Genomic DNA, 12,821 nt, shown 5'->3' with positions numbered 1-12,821 from the left:
CTTCTTCCAGTGAAAGAATTTGTGTTGATGAATCTTCCAATACCATAGCTGTCAATATGTCACAGTGAAGTTTTGGGATGTGGCACATAATCAAATGCTCCCCACCTTATAAAGTAGACTTCTGGAACAATTTGAGAACAAGAAATTGAAAAGTGGCAGTAGTTTTGTTTGGTAAGGAAGAAATCAGTGATGAAAAAGCTCTGCCCATTCTTTTAAATTTCTGCTAGATATGCCAATGCTTGCATGCAGATAAAATTTTTGATTAATTGATTAACTGGAATGAAAACTTGAATTTCCTATCGTGGACATTTTTCAAATAGCTGTTGCAATTTTGCAAATTATCATATTTGGCATTTATGTTAAATGCCATTAAGGGAAACACTACCTCTGTATTTCTCTACCTCTACTTTTCCTACCAAGTAAAATCACTAACATCAGTACATAAGTGGTTTTCCACTGCTCCCTCACTTAAAATGGTAGTAATGGACACAACACACATTAGTCTGTAGACCCAGTGCAAAACGTCTTCCATTTTGTAAATATGGAGTATATTTCTGAGCTTAGCTAACCCAGATAACTGAAGCACCAGTAGCAGTGGACTGTGACAGTCTGGGCCCACCCTATTTCTAACTAAATCAGGTAAGTCCTGGAATTACTACACCTGTCCAGCTCCTTGCAGCAGCATCTACATTCTCAACAATGCCTCTGTCCACAGATTGCTATGTGTGCTCAGGATACATGCACTCTTTTTCTCTTATTTTGATGAATTTAATATATGTTGGCATCAGTTTTCTTGATATTATGTTAAAACTGGATCCAGGTAAAGCTTTTATTAAAACTGAAGCTTGGCTCTAATTCTGTATTTATTCTCAACTTACTTGACATATGGCACTGTCTGTGACCTCCTACACCAAACCTTTTGTTATTGTCCACAAATATTGCAATATGGAGATTGGCTTTGGTATGCTGACACCTCCCCTTCCTGTCAGAACCGTCTTCAGAGCAATTCAGACCACTCTTTTCTTCAGTTCTGTTCAGTAAATATCAACAGATACAATTTGCTGTGTCAACAATTCAAAATTTTAACTAACGTTTTTCAATTTGCTTTTCCTCATCTATCCTCTTTATTGGACCTGTTCCTTTACTTTGTCCTCACTTCCATCTTCCACCCACTGTGCTTTCCATGCACATTTTTTTCCTACTGAGGTTATATACAAGTATTAGAGCTCTAACTCTCACTTTTGTCAGCAGGATATGCCGCACTCTGTAAGCACACTCAGTTCAAATAAAAAGCCCATTGGCAATACAATAAATCAAGTGATTAACAAGAAGTGAAATGCCAACCTCTGGCTTTTTTTTTTTTTTTTTTTTTTTTTTTTTTTTTTTTTTTTTTTTTTTTTCCTGTCCCAAGAGCTTGTGGTACAGTGCAGTGAGATGAAATTTCTACCAAGAGGCAGAAGACAGTGGTGTATCATGATATGTGAGCACTGTAAGACTGCACTGATGTGTGGGCAACCTGGAGAAACCTGCAAGTTTTCCCACACCAGACTATTTAAAAGCTGCTAATATTAAATAAAGCCAGTCAATGAGGATCATAAAATGTATTGCAGAAAATTGTGTTTATGGCAAACTGGATGGTGGAATGCACTAGTGTAGTAACCAGGATTATGTACATAGTATCTCTTTAGCTGTAGAGAGTTGTGCTGCCCAGGTTACAGGTTGTGAAGGAGGAAATGCATCAAATGTGGCTGGAGGTAAGATGTAGGTCAATTTTTATTTGATCATGTCTCCAGTAACTTGTGCTGGTCATGTTGACCAATGAGTAGCAAACTTTCTGTGGTGTGTAGACAAATCTGTTGCGTAGGCCAGATTTTTTGCTTACAGATTTGCTTTTGATCATTCACCCAGAAAACAGAAGTGTCCATTCATTAGAAGTGAATACATTCAAAATATGATCATATTATATTTTAAATGTAACTAGAATGCAGGTTAGAAATTAATTTTATGTTATGTGTTTTACAAACATTTGTATTCCATATACATCACATTCTTCTCCTTTCTGTCTGTTAAAACAGTAAACTAAAAGAAGGTCAATATTAGATGGAAAATTGAACTATTTTAAAAGTCTCAATAATTGAATTCTAAGGAAAGGACAAATTATTATGTATGTATGTGTACGAGATAAACTTTTATAAAGATATTAAGGGCATACGCATCAGAACATTTATTTAGAGCTTCAGTGCACCTTGGTATTTTTCTGTTTTAGCTAATGGTTATTTTAAACAGTTTCTGTTTTCTTTTTTTGACTTTAGATGCATCTTGTGGCACTGCATGAATTAAAATGTGCCGGGAAATACTTTCTGTGAGAAGGATTCAAGCAATATTCTAATTCAGTAGTATCTTTCCAAGCTAAATCCTCCTCCATATGCCCTCAGTGTTCTAGTCTATAGCTCATCTGAAATAACAAGACTGGATCACATAAAGAATCTGGTCTTTGGTCAACAAAACCCTGTTCTGGTGAGAAGTGAAAGATAAAGAAAAAGACGTAATTACTGTAATGACAGGTTAGACCTTCAGGTTCACGCTGCAATCAGCGATTCCTGTGGTGCTCTGCTGCAATCATGGGTTAGTGCTGACTAGAGAGACAAGACAGGTAAAGGCAGTAAAACACTCCAGCAGCCCTTGATCTAAATGCCTATGGGAGAGTGGCACCTCTCATTTGTAGATGGTGATGCTAGCTCCAAACTCGAGGGCAGCACAGTGGATGGATTTGGAAGGAGAATAGTAGAACATTTTTCATGTGTGTAAAAAATAAATAAATTTTCCCTAAATTAGTCCCAGGATACAACTGAGAACTCTAAATTATTTTTAATCTTATGAGGCTGTTTTGTCTGACACACAAACACATATATGAGCATCAGAGGTTATACATATTTATTTAGTCTTCAGTAATCATATAATCAAAGAGAAAATTTCTCGTGTAGAGATATTCTTGTCAGAGCTGTTATATTTCAAGTGCTGTCAAATCAATGACAAAATAATTCCAAATACATTCAGAATTTCTTCTTACTTCTTGCTTTATTCTCAAAGTCAGGCTTGCAAACATGTACAGCATTAGCAAATACTTTAATTTTTATTCTGAATTTGAAGGATTGTTGGATTATGTATTTAAAATAAGTGTTTCCAGCTGATGGAACTATACAATCATTTTATAGCCACTGAGGATAAAGGCTATTGGTCCTAATCCTGAAACTGTTATTGATGCAGTTAATCCTTATATCTGTGAGCTGTGTCACTGAAGTTAACTGGAACTTTTGCATGAGTAATAGTTGTAGAACCAGCCTCAGTCATTTAAATCATGATTACCCCTGAAAAACAACTGAAGATTAGCTCTGCTGATCATTTTTTTTGTAGACATCAGAGAGATTAAAAGCAGATGTTGTGCAGAAGTACTTAAGTGCACACTCCATGATCCACAAATATCATAATCCTTAGAAATTTTGCTAGTTTCAGTTTTAAAATGAATTTGCAGCATTTGTTTGTCATTTCGGCCAGCTCAAACAGTTCCATTTTCAAGGGATTCAGCTGATCAGAAGGATACTCTAGCCTAATGGTAAACCAAAGGTATGTTTCACTCATTTTGCATCTGTCTTGGCGCTTAGATGGATTAGTAAAGAAAAAGAAAAATAATAGGTTGTTTATATGACTGATATCAAACAATTAACTGTTTTCTCCTTTTACTTATTTATTTTTTTTCTAAATGCTGCAGTAAAAAACAGAAAGGTTTCATGTATTTCTAAACACTAATTGACAAAACTATACAGAACACTTCATTTTCACTTGGGTTTGGTGATTCCCAAGGCTGAGCAACAGGAGTGGTAGCAGGAGAGCATCCCAGACCAATTTTAAAGGCAGAGATAAATTCAAAGGTGATAGTGTTACTCTGCATCCATACGCCAGGCAAGTTAGTTTAGCTTGACTTAAAAAATATTGATGTTATAGTTCTCATTCTTCTTACTTCATAGACTCATGTCACCGTGTGTCACTCACTGTGTGACCAAAAACATTTGACAAGCTACAGTATCCTCTGTTTAAAAATTACTGTATCATGAGAAATATTTTGTTTCGCTAAGTAGGATATATTGCTGTTGTACTTGTGACAGTATGTTTAATTCTTCTGGACTCCATTTTCATAATAATTCAATTAATTTGTGGCTAAATTTCTGCACTATAACTTTTCCTTTTATTTTGTAATTAATCTGGCAAAGCAACATGAAAGTTGCAGCCTCTTGGAGAGGGAGATTCTCTCCATCTTCTAGTAAAAACCTCTAACGCAAATGTCTGAGACCAAGCCTGGAGCTATTACAAATAATGCATTAATCTCCTTTACTTTCTTTTCTTTTAGTTAGAAGTCAAAGATCATCTGAAAATACTATAAATGTTTCAAAGATTTTTTAGTAACACATCCATGTCCACAAATAGGCACAATCAGAAGATAAACTACAGGATCTACACACAAGTCAGAAGGGGTTTCTGAAGCCTGCCCTTTATAGTCACAGAAGATTTACAACATTTCCATAGAGAGTAGTGACCACCTTAATCCTCGGTGTGCTTCTTCTGGGCAGCAATATCATAAGTTCAATCATGTACAAATCCTGCTTATCATGCTGGTCAGTGTTCCTACTCTGTAAAAAAGTAGAAGTGGTCCCTCTAACTGTTTATTCAAAGATGATGATAAACATACTATTTAAAATGTAAATTCCCCAATAGTATAGGGGGCCCAAAGCTAGTTTTATAAATGCAGCTTCTCACAATTTAAGTGTTCCAAAGACAACATCTGAATGATTTGAAGAGGCATGTTAGGGTGGGATGCTGAGTAAGGAGAAGAACTAGCCCTACTGGTTGTCCACAAATTTTAGCAATTGTAGAACCAGTGATTATGGTTTGCAGTCTGGTTAGGCACGGTTAAGTTCATCTCTATTTGTTATGGGCAATAGATGGTTTTGAGAAGAAAGTTTAAGGAAGATAAAATGATGAGCAGTGAAATGGAAAAAAAATGTTGAAGTCCTTGTCAGAAAAATTGATGAGATAGTTACTAGTGGTGCAAATGTGGAAGGGTGACCTTTCAACTGACAACCTAGTAGGCTGGATAGATATTAATGATGAGAGGCCCTTAAATGAAAACAGAAGGGAAAAAAAAAAAAAAGGGAAAAGGAGATTTAGCTTAAAAATTGTTTTTCCTTATCAAGGTAGAAGGATTCCCAAGTTTGATGGCTGAGACTGCAGTAGAGAACTTAGAAAGTTGATTATTTTGGCATTGCAGGGATAAGGTGAAAAGGTTTAATTTTAGGAATAATTGTGTGTAGATGTTCATGGTAGTGTGTTCATCAATCACATGATAGAGTCCTTAGTATTTTTATTACCTTTAGAATTTTGTGCACTTTTAACAAAGTATCAGAGGTAGTAATTGTCTTCTCTTCCCTAAAGAGACTATATCACAAAAAAGAAAATAAGATTTTCCTTTATTTCTTGTTATCCCATGGAAGATTGTCTTCTTTCTCTAGCTGCCTCTGTTTTAACCACCCTTACTAAAGTGCTCCTTTTCAGTGTTCTGCTATTGATTTAAAGAAACAGCATTTTAGAAAATATTTTACAGAAATTGTGTTAAGGTAGTTTCAGGATCTAGAAATAAAAATGGAAGAAAGTAAATGCTGTCTATAGATTCAGTCTTGAAAGATACTGTAGGATTAAAGGATATAGCCTTCAATCACTGTTAAGTTTATGAAATCAGCAGACTTTCGCAGTCCCAAAAATGCATATGCCTTCCAAATTTTTATTATTATTATTATTATTTTAGTAATTATGTTTAAGTGTTTGAGTATGTGATGATGGCAGCTTTTTCTTGTAAGATTCTGCTTAATGAGTATTTTGGGAGAAATACAGGAGAGATACAATACATAAAATGAAAATGGTGAAATGTAGTCCACTATTCAAAAAAGTAGAAAGAGTTATTTAGATAAATATTTAATATTCAGTAATCTTGAGAGTAAAGATGACTTGTGGGAGAGGCAGAAGGTAGTAGGGACAAGCAGATGAGAAATCATAAGGAAAGTTATACTTAAGGTGGAAATTTAACTTTTATTATTAGGCTTACTATTATCCAAATCCCACGCATATGACACGATTTAGGCATTCTAGAGTGAGTAAATTTTGTTCTGCGGCAGAGTGGGAATTTCATCCACTGACAGTGAGGTGGTCTTATAAGTGTTGACTGTAGCTCTGTTGATAGCTGTATGTTTAATTTTTTTCTTTTTCTGTAGTAAAACATCCTGCTTTGAGTATAAGTGGAACTGGAGCATCTCAAGAGATCCTTTCCAGGCTTCCCAGTACTGTGAACTATTCTGTGTAACCATTTTCTGTAGTTGTTTTAGTAATCCTGTAATGAAAGAAATGCCATCTCTAGAATTCACAGCATGACCAGACTTTAGTCTGTGAGCTTATCCTCTATATTAGTGCTTTAACGGTAAGATCTAGAAAGCTAGAAATGTATACAATTACTTCACAATATTAATGAGAGGAATTAATTGTGAGGGTTTTGTTTCTTTCTTTGTTTGTTTCATGTTGCATTTTTTTCCCTTGCAGCTGGGCCACTGCAACTTCCTCTTTTTGAGCTGATCCCATCACAAAGACAAGTGGTTTTTCATGGAGACCGCTTGCCCTTTCAGTGTACTGCAACATACGTTGACAATACCACCGAGGTACATTGGTACCATGCTGGTCGGCTGATCGAAACAGATGAAGAGAGTGGCATATTTGTGGAGGACAGCATCATTCATGACTGCTGCTTGATTACACGGTAACGTATACTCCTTGTAATAGTCAAGACTTGTAGGCAAAGTGAACAGATGCAACACTTGGAGTAAGCCTCATTAAAAACTGCATCAGGAGGTGCTGTGTTCGAAGCAATTCAATTGCAAGCTTGAATAGGAGCATACACAGTTTTCTCACAGCTATGAAAGGCTGTGGTTCCAAATAATATTTCTTGTGTAAGTATCTGGGTTTAAGCAGCTATGGATTTGAAACAGAGAAAAACAGTTTATTGCACAGTAAACCATGAAAAGAAACAGGAATTAGAATAGCTTCAGTAGCATGTGACTGACTTACAGCCAAACTACTTCCTTCTGATACCATCTAGAAGATCTACCTGTGAAAAACTATTAAATTGAAAGGCTTGGTTTAATTCTTATAGGCCCCAATATACTGGATCCTATATTCCTTAGTTAAGTAATGTCATCTGTGTTTCTTAACAAAAAAAATTTCTAAGCTTTATGTGACTTTTACTGTTTGTGTGCTTCTATGTGCTTGAGAGAGACAGAGATCTACAGAAAAATCTGCTGATGTGAAAAATGCAAGAGGACTGAAGTAGAACAGTCTTCTATAAAAGAGGCAGCAACTAATATTTGGCAACAACCATATAATTCCAGTTTTGCTTCAGTTTTCCCATCCAAATCTCATTTGATGAATTGTTATAAATTTCTATGTTTATTTTTTGTTTTTCATCATAGAACATGGGCTTGTCACTAAAAGCTGCTAAGCTGTTGCACAAATCCTTTTTTCCTCTGGCAATTTCCATTATTGATCAGAAAAAAAGAATCTGATTCTATGTCTAGGTTCTGCCTTCCTCTTTATAGAAGATGGAGTGAAAACAGCTATGCTAATTAGCTCTGGATCATCATTAACATCTTTTCACTCAACCAGTTTCTATTAATATAACTGACCTGAAATGCTTCTTGAACTGTCAAATGAAAGTTATGAAGGGAGTAAAATTAATTCCTCCCCACTGGGTTTTTTTTGGTTTATTGATTTTAATTTAATCAACTCACCAATTATTTGACTCCTTTTGGAGTCCTATAGATCTAGAGCTGTGGATCTGACCGACTCTCATAGCTACTGGTTTTCTTCTGATATCAAGGTGTATGGCTGTAGCAGATAATGAAAAAGCCTATAAGACAAATTAGGAAGGTCATGCCAAGTGCATGAGCTAGTATATAACTACCAAGTCACTTAAATAAAATATTCTTCCTATTTCCATGGTATAAAAATTAGAAGATATTCTGTTAATCACCTAATTGTTTTTCAACTAAATTTTATTTAGTTATATAAGCAATTTGTAGAGCATAGTAATAAACTGAACTAAATTTTCTCAAAAGGGTAAGATTTTGAAAATAGCTTCCCTGTTCCCTGTTCCCTTGTAGAAGTAGCTCACCTGAATTTTACTTAATATTGGTTAATTTTTGCCACACTATAAAATAAAAATTATCTACTATAGCAATATTTTAATAAGGATTGTTGAGCTGTTACCTACCTCATTTAACAGGTGACCTTGATGCTCATGTTGCAGTATGCACTGGGACCAGGTATTAAGAAAGAATGTTCTCTAAATGCATCATCGTATTTGCTCTTACAGACTGGAAAAATACTTTGACTTGTCCAAGTTCTGTGATACAGACTGTCAGAATGAATTTATTTGAGCTACATGCTTCACTTCACAATATAGTAGGGCATCAACACTGCATTTACTGTACAGCATGGTCGTTATAAATTCAAACATGCTAAGACTCAAGCCTTTGCCTTGATCAAGGGATTGATCAAAATTAACTTACTAAGGGCATGAGACCTATACTTTTGAAACTACCTCTCAAAACCTGTACTTTGAATAAAAAAAAAAACCCATGTAAATTGTAGAGATATGTTGTCCCTTCATGTTGAAAATGAGAAAACATTGGTGAATTTGAGTGTAAAACCACTCTTGAACATTTCTTAGTTTTAGTCCCATGACCATGCATGATACAACTCCATTGATATTATTATACATCTTAAAATAACATGTAATAGCATGCTTATTATATCTTACAATAGTAAGGATTAATATGCCTGTTACATGCTATTGCACACTTTCATGATATTTCTTATGGCTAAATCACAGTTGTATGTGGCACTGTGAAACACCTGAAAAATTATGCGTCCCTGGGGTAATAATATGTTAAGTGTAAGATTTGGAGTAAAAATAAAGGTAATTTTAAATAAGTTCCTATGGTGTCATATTTTGCCTTTCTATACCTACTCTTTACCACAAATGTCTGTTCTCTGTGGCTTTCTGTGATTGCAGTATAGGACAGGCTTGGGCTTGTGCTGCTTAGCAATTTAAAGATTTCTGAAGCTAGTTTTGAACAAAAAGGTATAGTCCTGTTCTAAAAGCTGCTTGTTCAAACATTTTTAGATGGTTATTTTTTGGGTAGTTCCAGATATTTCTGGATATGGATTTATAACACAAATATTGTATTTAACCCTTCTGTTTTATCAACTGGCACAGCAGAAGGATAGAATATCCAAATGTGTATTTTTTTTGTCTCTTATGATAAAGCAGAATAAACTAAAATAAATGTGGTTTTTTTACAATAATTAGGCTAAAGTTTTGAACTGTATTCTGCCCTGTGACATTATTCTTGGCAAAGATTATTCCCTTAAAGGAGACCTTGAGAAGGTGTTTTCAATTCTGTTGCTAGCTCACATTTACCATTTCTAGCCAATGATAATAGTATTTGATTTGCTGGTGTTGAACTTTGTCATTATGCCTGTGTATAAATGTCATAGTCACACATGAAAATGTAAATGTGTTGTGGAATTTATTTCCTATGATATGTGAATGGATCTAGCTAAAATTGTTACTTGTGTTTTCATTAAGACAGCTTAATTTCTTATGTCTAGAATGTTAGATTAACAGTTTGATCACAATAAACAGTCTTGAAACAATCCATATCCTTAAAGCCACATAGAAGGCAGATTAGGTAAGATTGGCTGCAGCACAGCATCTTTCCCAACATCCCCACTGTTCCATTTAAGTGTTTCAAGAGGCTGGCAGGATAGTTACCAGAATATTTCCCTAAAAGAACAAAGCAACTCTACAGTACTAAAGAGACTTTAATTATCAAGAAGTTTCTTTCTTATTTGCCCCATAGACTATAATGAGAATTTTAAAGTCATTTTAGGTGTATTCTATAAATACTCCTTTAGAGTGTTTAGCAATAAAAAAACAGTTCTTAAAAAAAAAAAAAGCCCCAATATAGGATGCTCAAAAGCAAACAATGATAAAACAACTAATTATGTTTGATATAAGAATATATGAAACTACAGCTTTAGGTTTAACTGTTCTGGTTTAACAAGGATAGGACTTACAGTAAGAAAATAGATTTTAAAATTTATATATAAAACATGTATATTCATTTCAGAAAGCTGCTTTTAGAGGCATGTGATTATGTGAAAATCTACAAAACTTCCATCTTCAAAATAATTGTCTGATGATGAAGAAGAGTTACAAATCGTGATCCATTTGTATTGTAAAAGTGAAGAAAGTGGGAGAAAAAAAAAAAAGCAATGCAATGTTGTAAATTAAAAATTACAATAATATTTTTTGTAATCTAAAGGGTTTTTTTAGTCCAATTAATAATTTTTAAGTACTTGAAATTATCAATGCAGCTATTAGTAAGTAATTTGGAATTTGGCCGAGACACTTTATGTAAACAAATATGGATAGTTTAAGGTATTATTAGTGAAAGGAATAAATATGAATACAAATGGATTCAGGAGTAGAATGGTGGTATTTTGACAAGGTTGAGATCCAGGCAGGCATACCATATGAGAAAGAAGAAAACACTTTGAAAAATTCTGGGAGAAAAGAAAAAATTCTATGCCTATTCTTTGTGGAAAGAATCCAAACAACCCCTGAACTCTCTTAATTTGTGACAAGAATACATGTGGAAAAACATGAGGCAAGTAAATGATAGTGGTTTCGACTGATAGTAGGTCAAGAACAGTCTGAAAATGATCTGTTGTTGATGAGCGTGTTGCAAAGTTGGATGCATAACTGGAAATCCAGCTATGTGTGAAACCATGGCAAAATATTATTTACTCCACACAAGATTAACAAAAATAAATCTTAGAACAGATTAAAAAAATCTGCTTCAGAAATGCAGCTATTTCGCAAGCTCTTCATGTTCTGCTGTCATGAGCATTTGGAGCTGAGCAGCTGTGGGTCACACTGAGAAGCCAAGGGAAATCAGCAGAAATTGTTTAGTACTGATATTTTGTTGGTTCATCTAATTGACTCTATTTGACCTTTTAATCTCAAGCAGTTAGGAAAGAAGTGAAGCAAAGTAACCATTTACGTTGTAAATCAATGTTTCTGTACTGTTTTGAGATTACTTTAAACCAAGTTGTAAATGATATACACAGCTTATTCAGGCATTGCAAGTAGCAAAGCACCAGTGACAGGTGTACCTTTACCAGCAAAGTTCTCATGTGTCAGGAATATACTGTTTAAAATTATTGCAGAATACTTGTTATGAACTGTGCAGGCTAAGGGTTTGATTATCTGAGATAAAGAGAATGTTCATGCAAATTAATTTGGATTATTTATTAAACCTAGGTTTTTTTCTCTAAAAATTGTTCAAGTATCTGGATAAAACCAAATGACAGTTCTACTGCTAATAAATTTGGGGAATAATTTAGAAGATAACCTGTGGAAAGGTATACCAGTACTATAAAAAGCAAAAGCAGCAACAACAGTTTCTTTGGCCATTAAAGGAGTGATACAAGAATTGTGTTGTGCCATAAATATTGTAGCTTAATTTGGGTAACTGCTTCTCAATCAAACATGATTGAGAAGTAGATTTTTTTACAAAAAATATATGTATTTTTGGCTGATAGAATAAAAGAATCTTAGAAAAACAGTAAGTCACAATTGTAAAAAATATTGATGGAGTCATTCTTAAAGCACTTAATATCAAGTATTATTATCAAGTACCTTGATACTGAGACCGGATTAAGATATCTTGCACTAAATTTTGATTTCTCGCTTCCATCTCTGCTTATGTCCTGCAGCTATGTATGGTTCCATCCAGTCACAACACTGAAATTAAGTCTTAAAGTTGGTATTTAGAACAAAAACTTGGATTTTTCCTCTGCCCAGGAGGGAATCAATAGTGCTTTGCATTGACTTTTTGGGGCCAGAATGATTTTAATGTGGCCCATCAAACAACTGCAGCCATACAAATTGCAGCAGCAATTTACAATGAATATCCCAGGACTGTTTTTTTTAAAATTGCTTTTCCTGTCAACAGCAATGTAAGGTATAATTATACATATTCTCTAAGTCTAGGCAGTAGTTTGTAACCCTGTGCATCAGCTGTGATTATCTAAGCAATTCTGACATGTCCAGGCTCTGATGTACTCCTCTCAGATCAGTCATCCTAGATACTGGTGAAGTAAACCATTTCTTTCAAGCAAAATATGATAGAAATATTAAAACAAATAACAGAACTAGTTTTTACTTTTCATGTTATTTCAATATATTCAGCATGGAAAATGTGTTGTAGGACATATTCCTTATGAACTTTTAGACAGCTTTTTTACTCCATTAGTAGACTGGAATTCCATGAATATAGGTCCCAAACCCTCCCCTTCTTTTTCTCTATGAGATAAAATAACCCAGCTTTTAATTGCCTATGTTATTTTTATTGGATGTCTCCTGGCCATCACAAATTAACTTTGACACTGTATACTGGAGAAAGAATAGAGATTTGTTTATGATGGCACATAACCAAGAATTGGCATAAGTAGGTTAACATGAATCATCTGCTGAATATTTTACTTTAAAAGATTTTTATGCAATTTTGGCTATTGGACTCCTTGTCATAGTGTTATTTTTGTCTAAGGACCTCTGATAGTACAGATCACAAGTTATGCTAACGAAATAAATCTTC

At 34.4% G+C, this 12,821-nt stretch overlaps 1 protein-coding gene across 1 annotated transcript in view; it reads left to right on the top strand.

Moving 5' to 3' along the window:
* GPR123 (G protein-coupled receptor 123) overlaps positions 1-12,821 on the top strand; it is a 211,493-nt gene that overhangs the window by 74,052 nt on the left and 124,620 nt on the right. Inside the window, exon 6 of the mRNA XM_010000051.1 lies at positions 6,643-6,856. Within this exon, the coding sequence (XP_009998353.1) occupies positions 6,643-6,856 (214 nt within the window). The remainder of the gene's footprint in view (positions 1-6,642; positions 6,857-12,821) is intronic.

Source organism: Chaetura pelagica, unplaced genomic scaffold, assembly GCF_000747805.2.
Source record: "Chaetura pelagica isolate M959 unplaced genomic scaffold, ChaPel_1.0 scaffold436, whole genome shotgun sequence".
Taxonomy (NCBI): domain Eukaryota; kingdom Metazoa; phylum Chordata; class Aves; order Apodiformes; family Apodidae; genus Chaetura; species Chaetura pelagica.
This window is presented reverse-complemented; position numbering and strand designations above follow the sequence as displayed.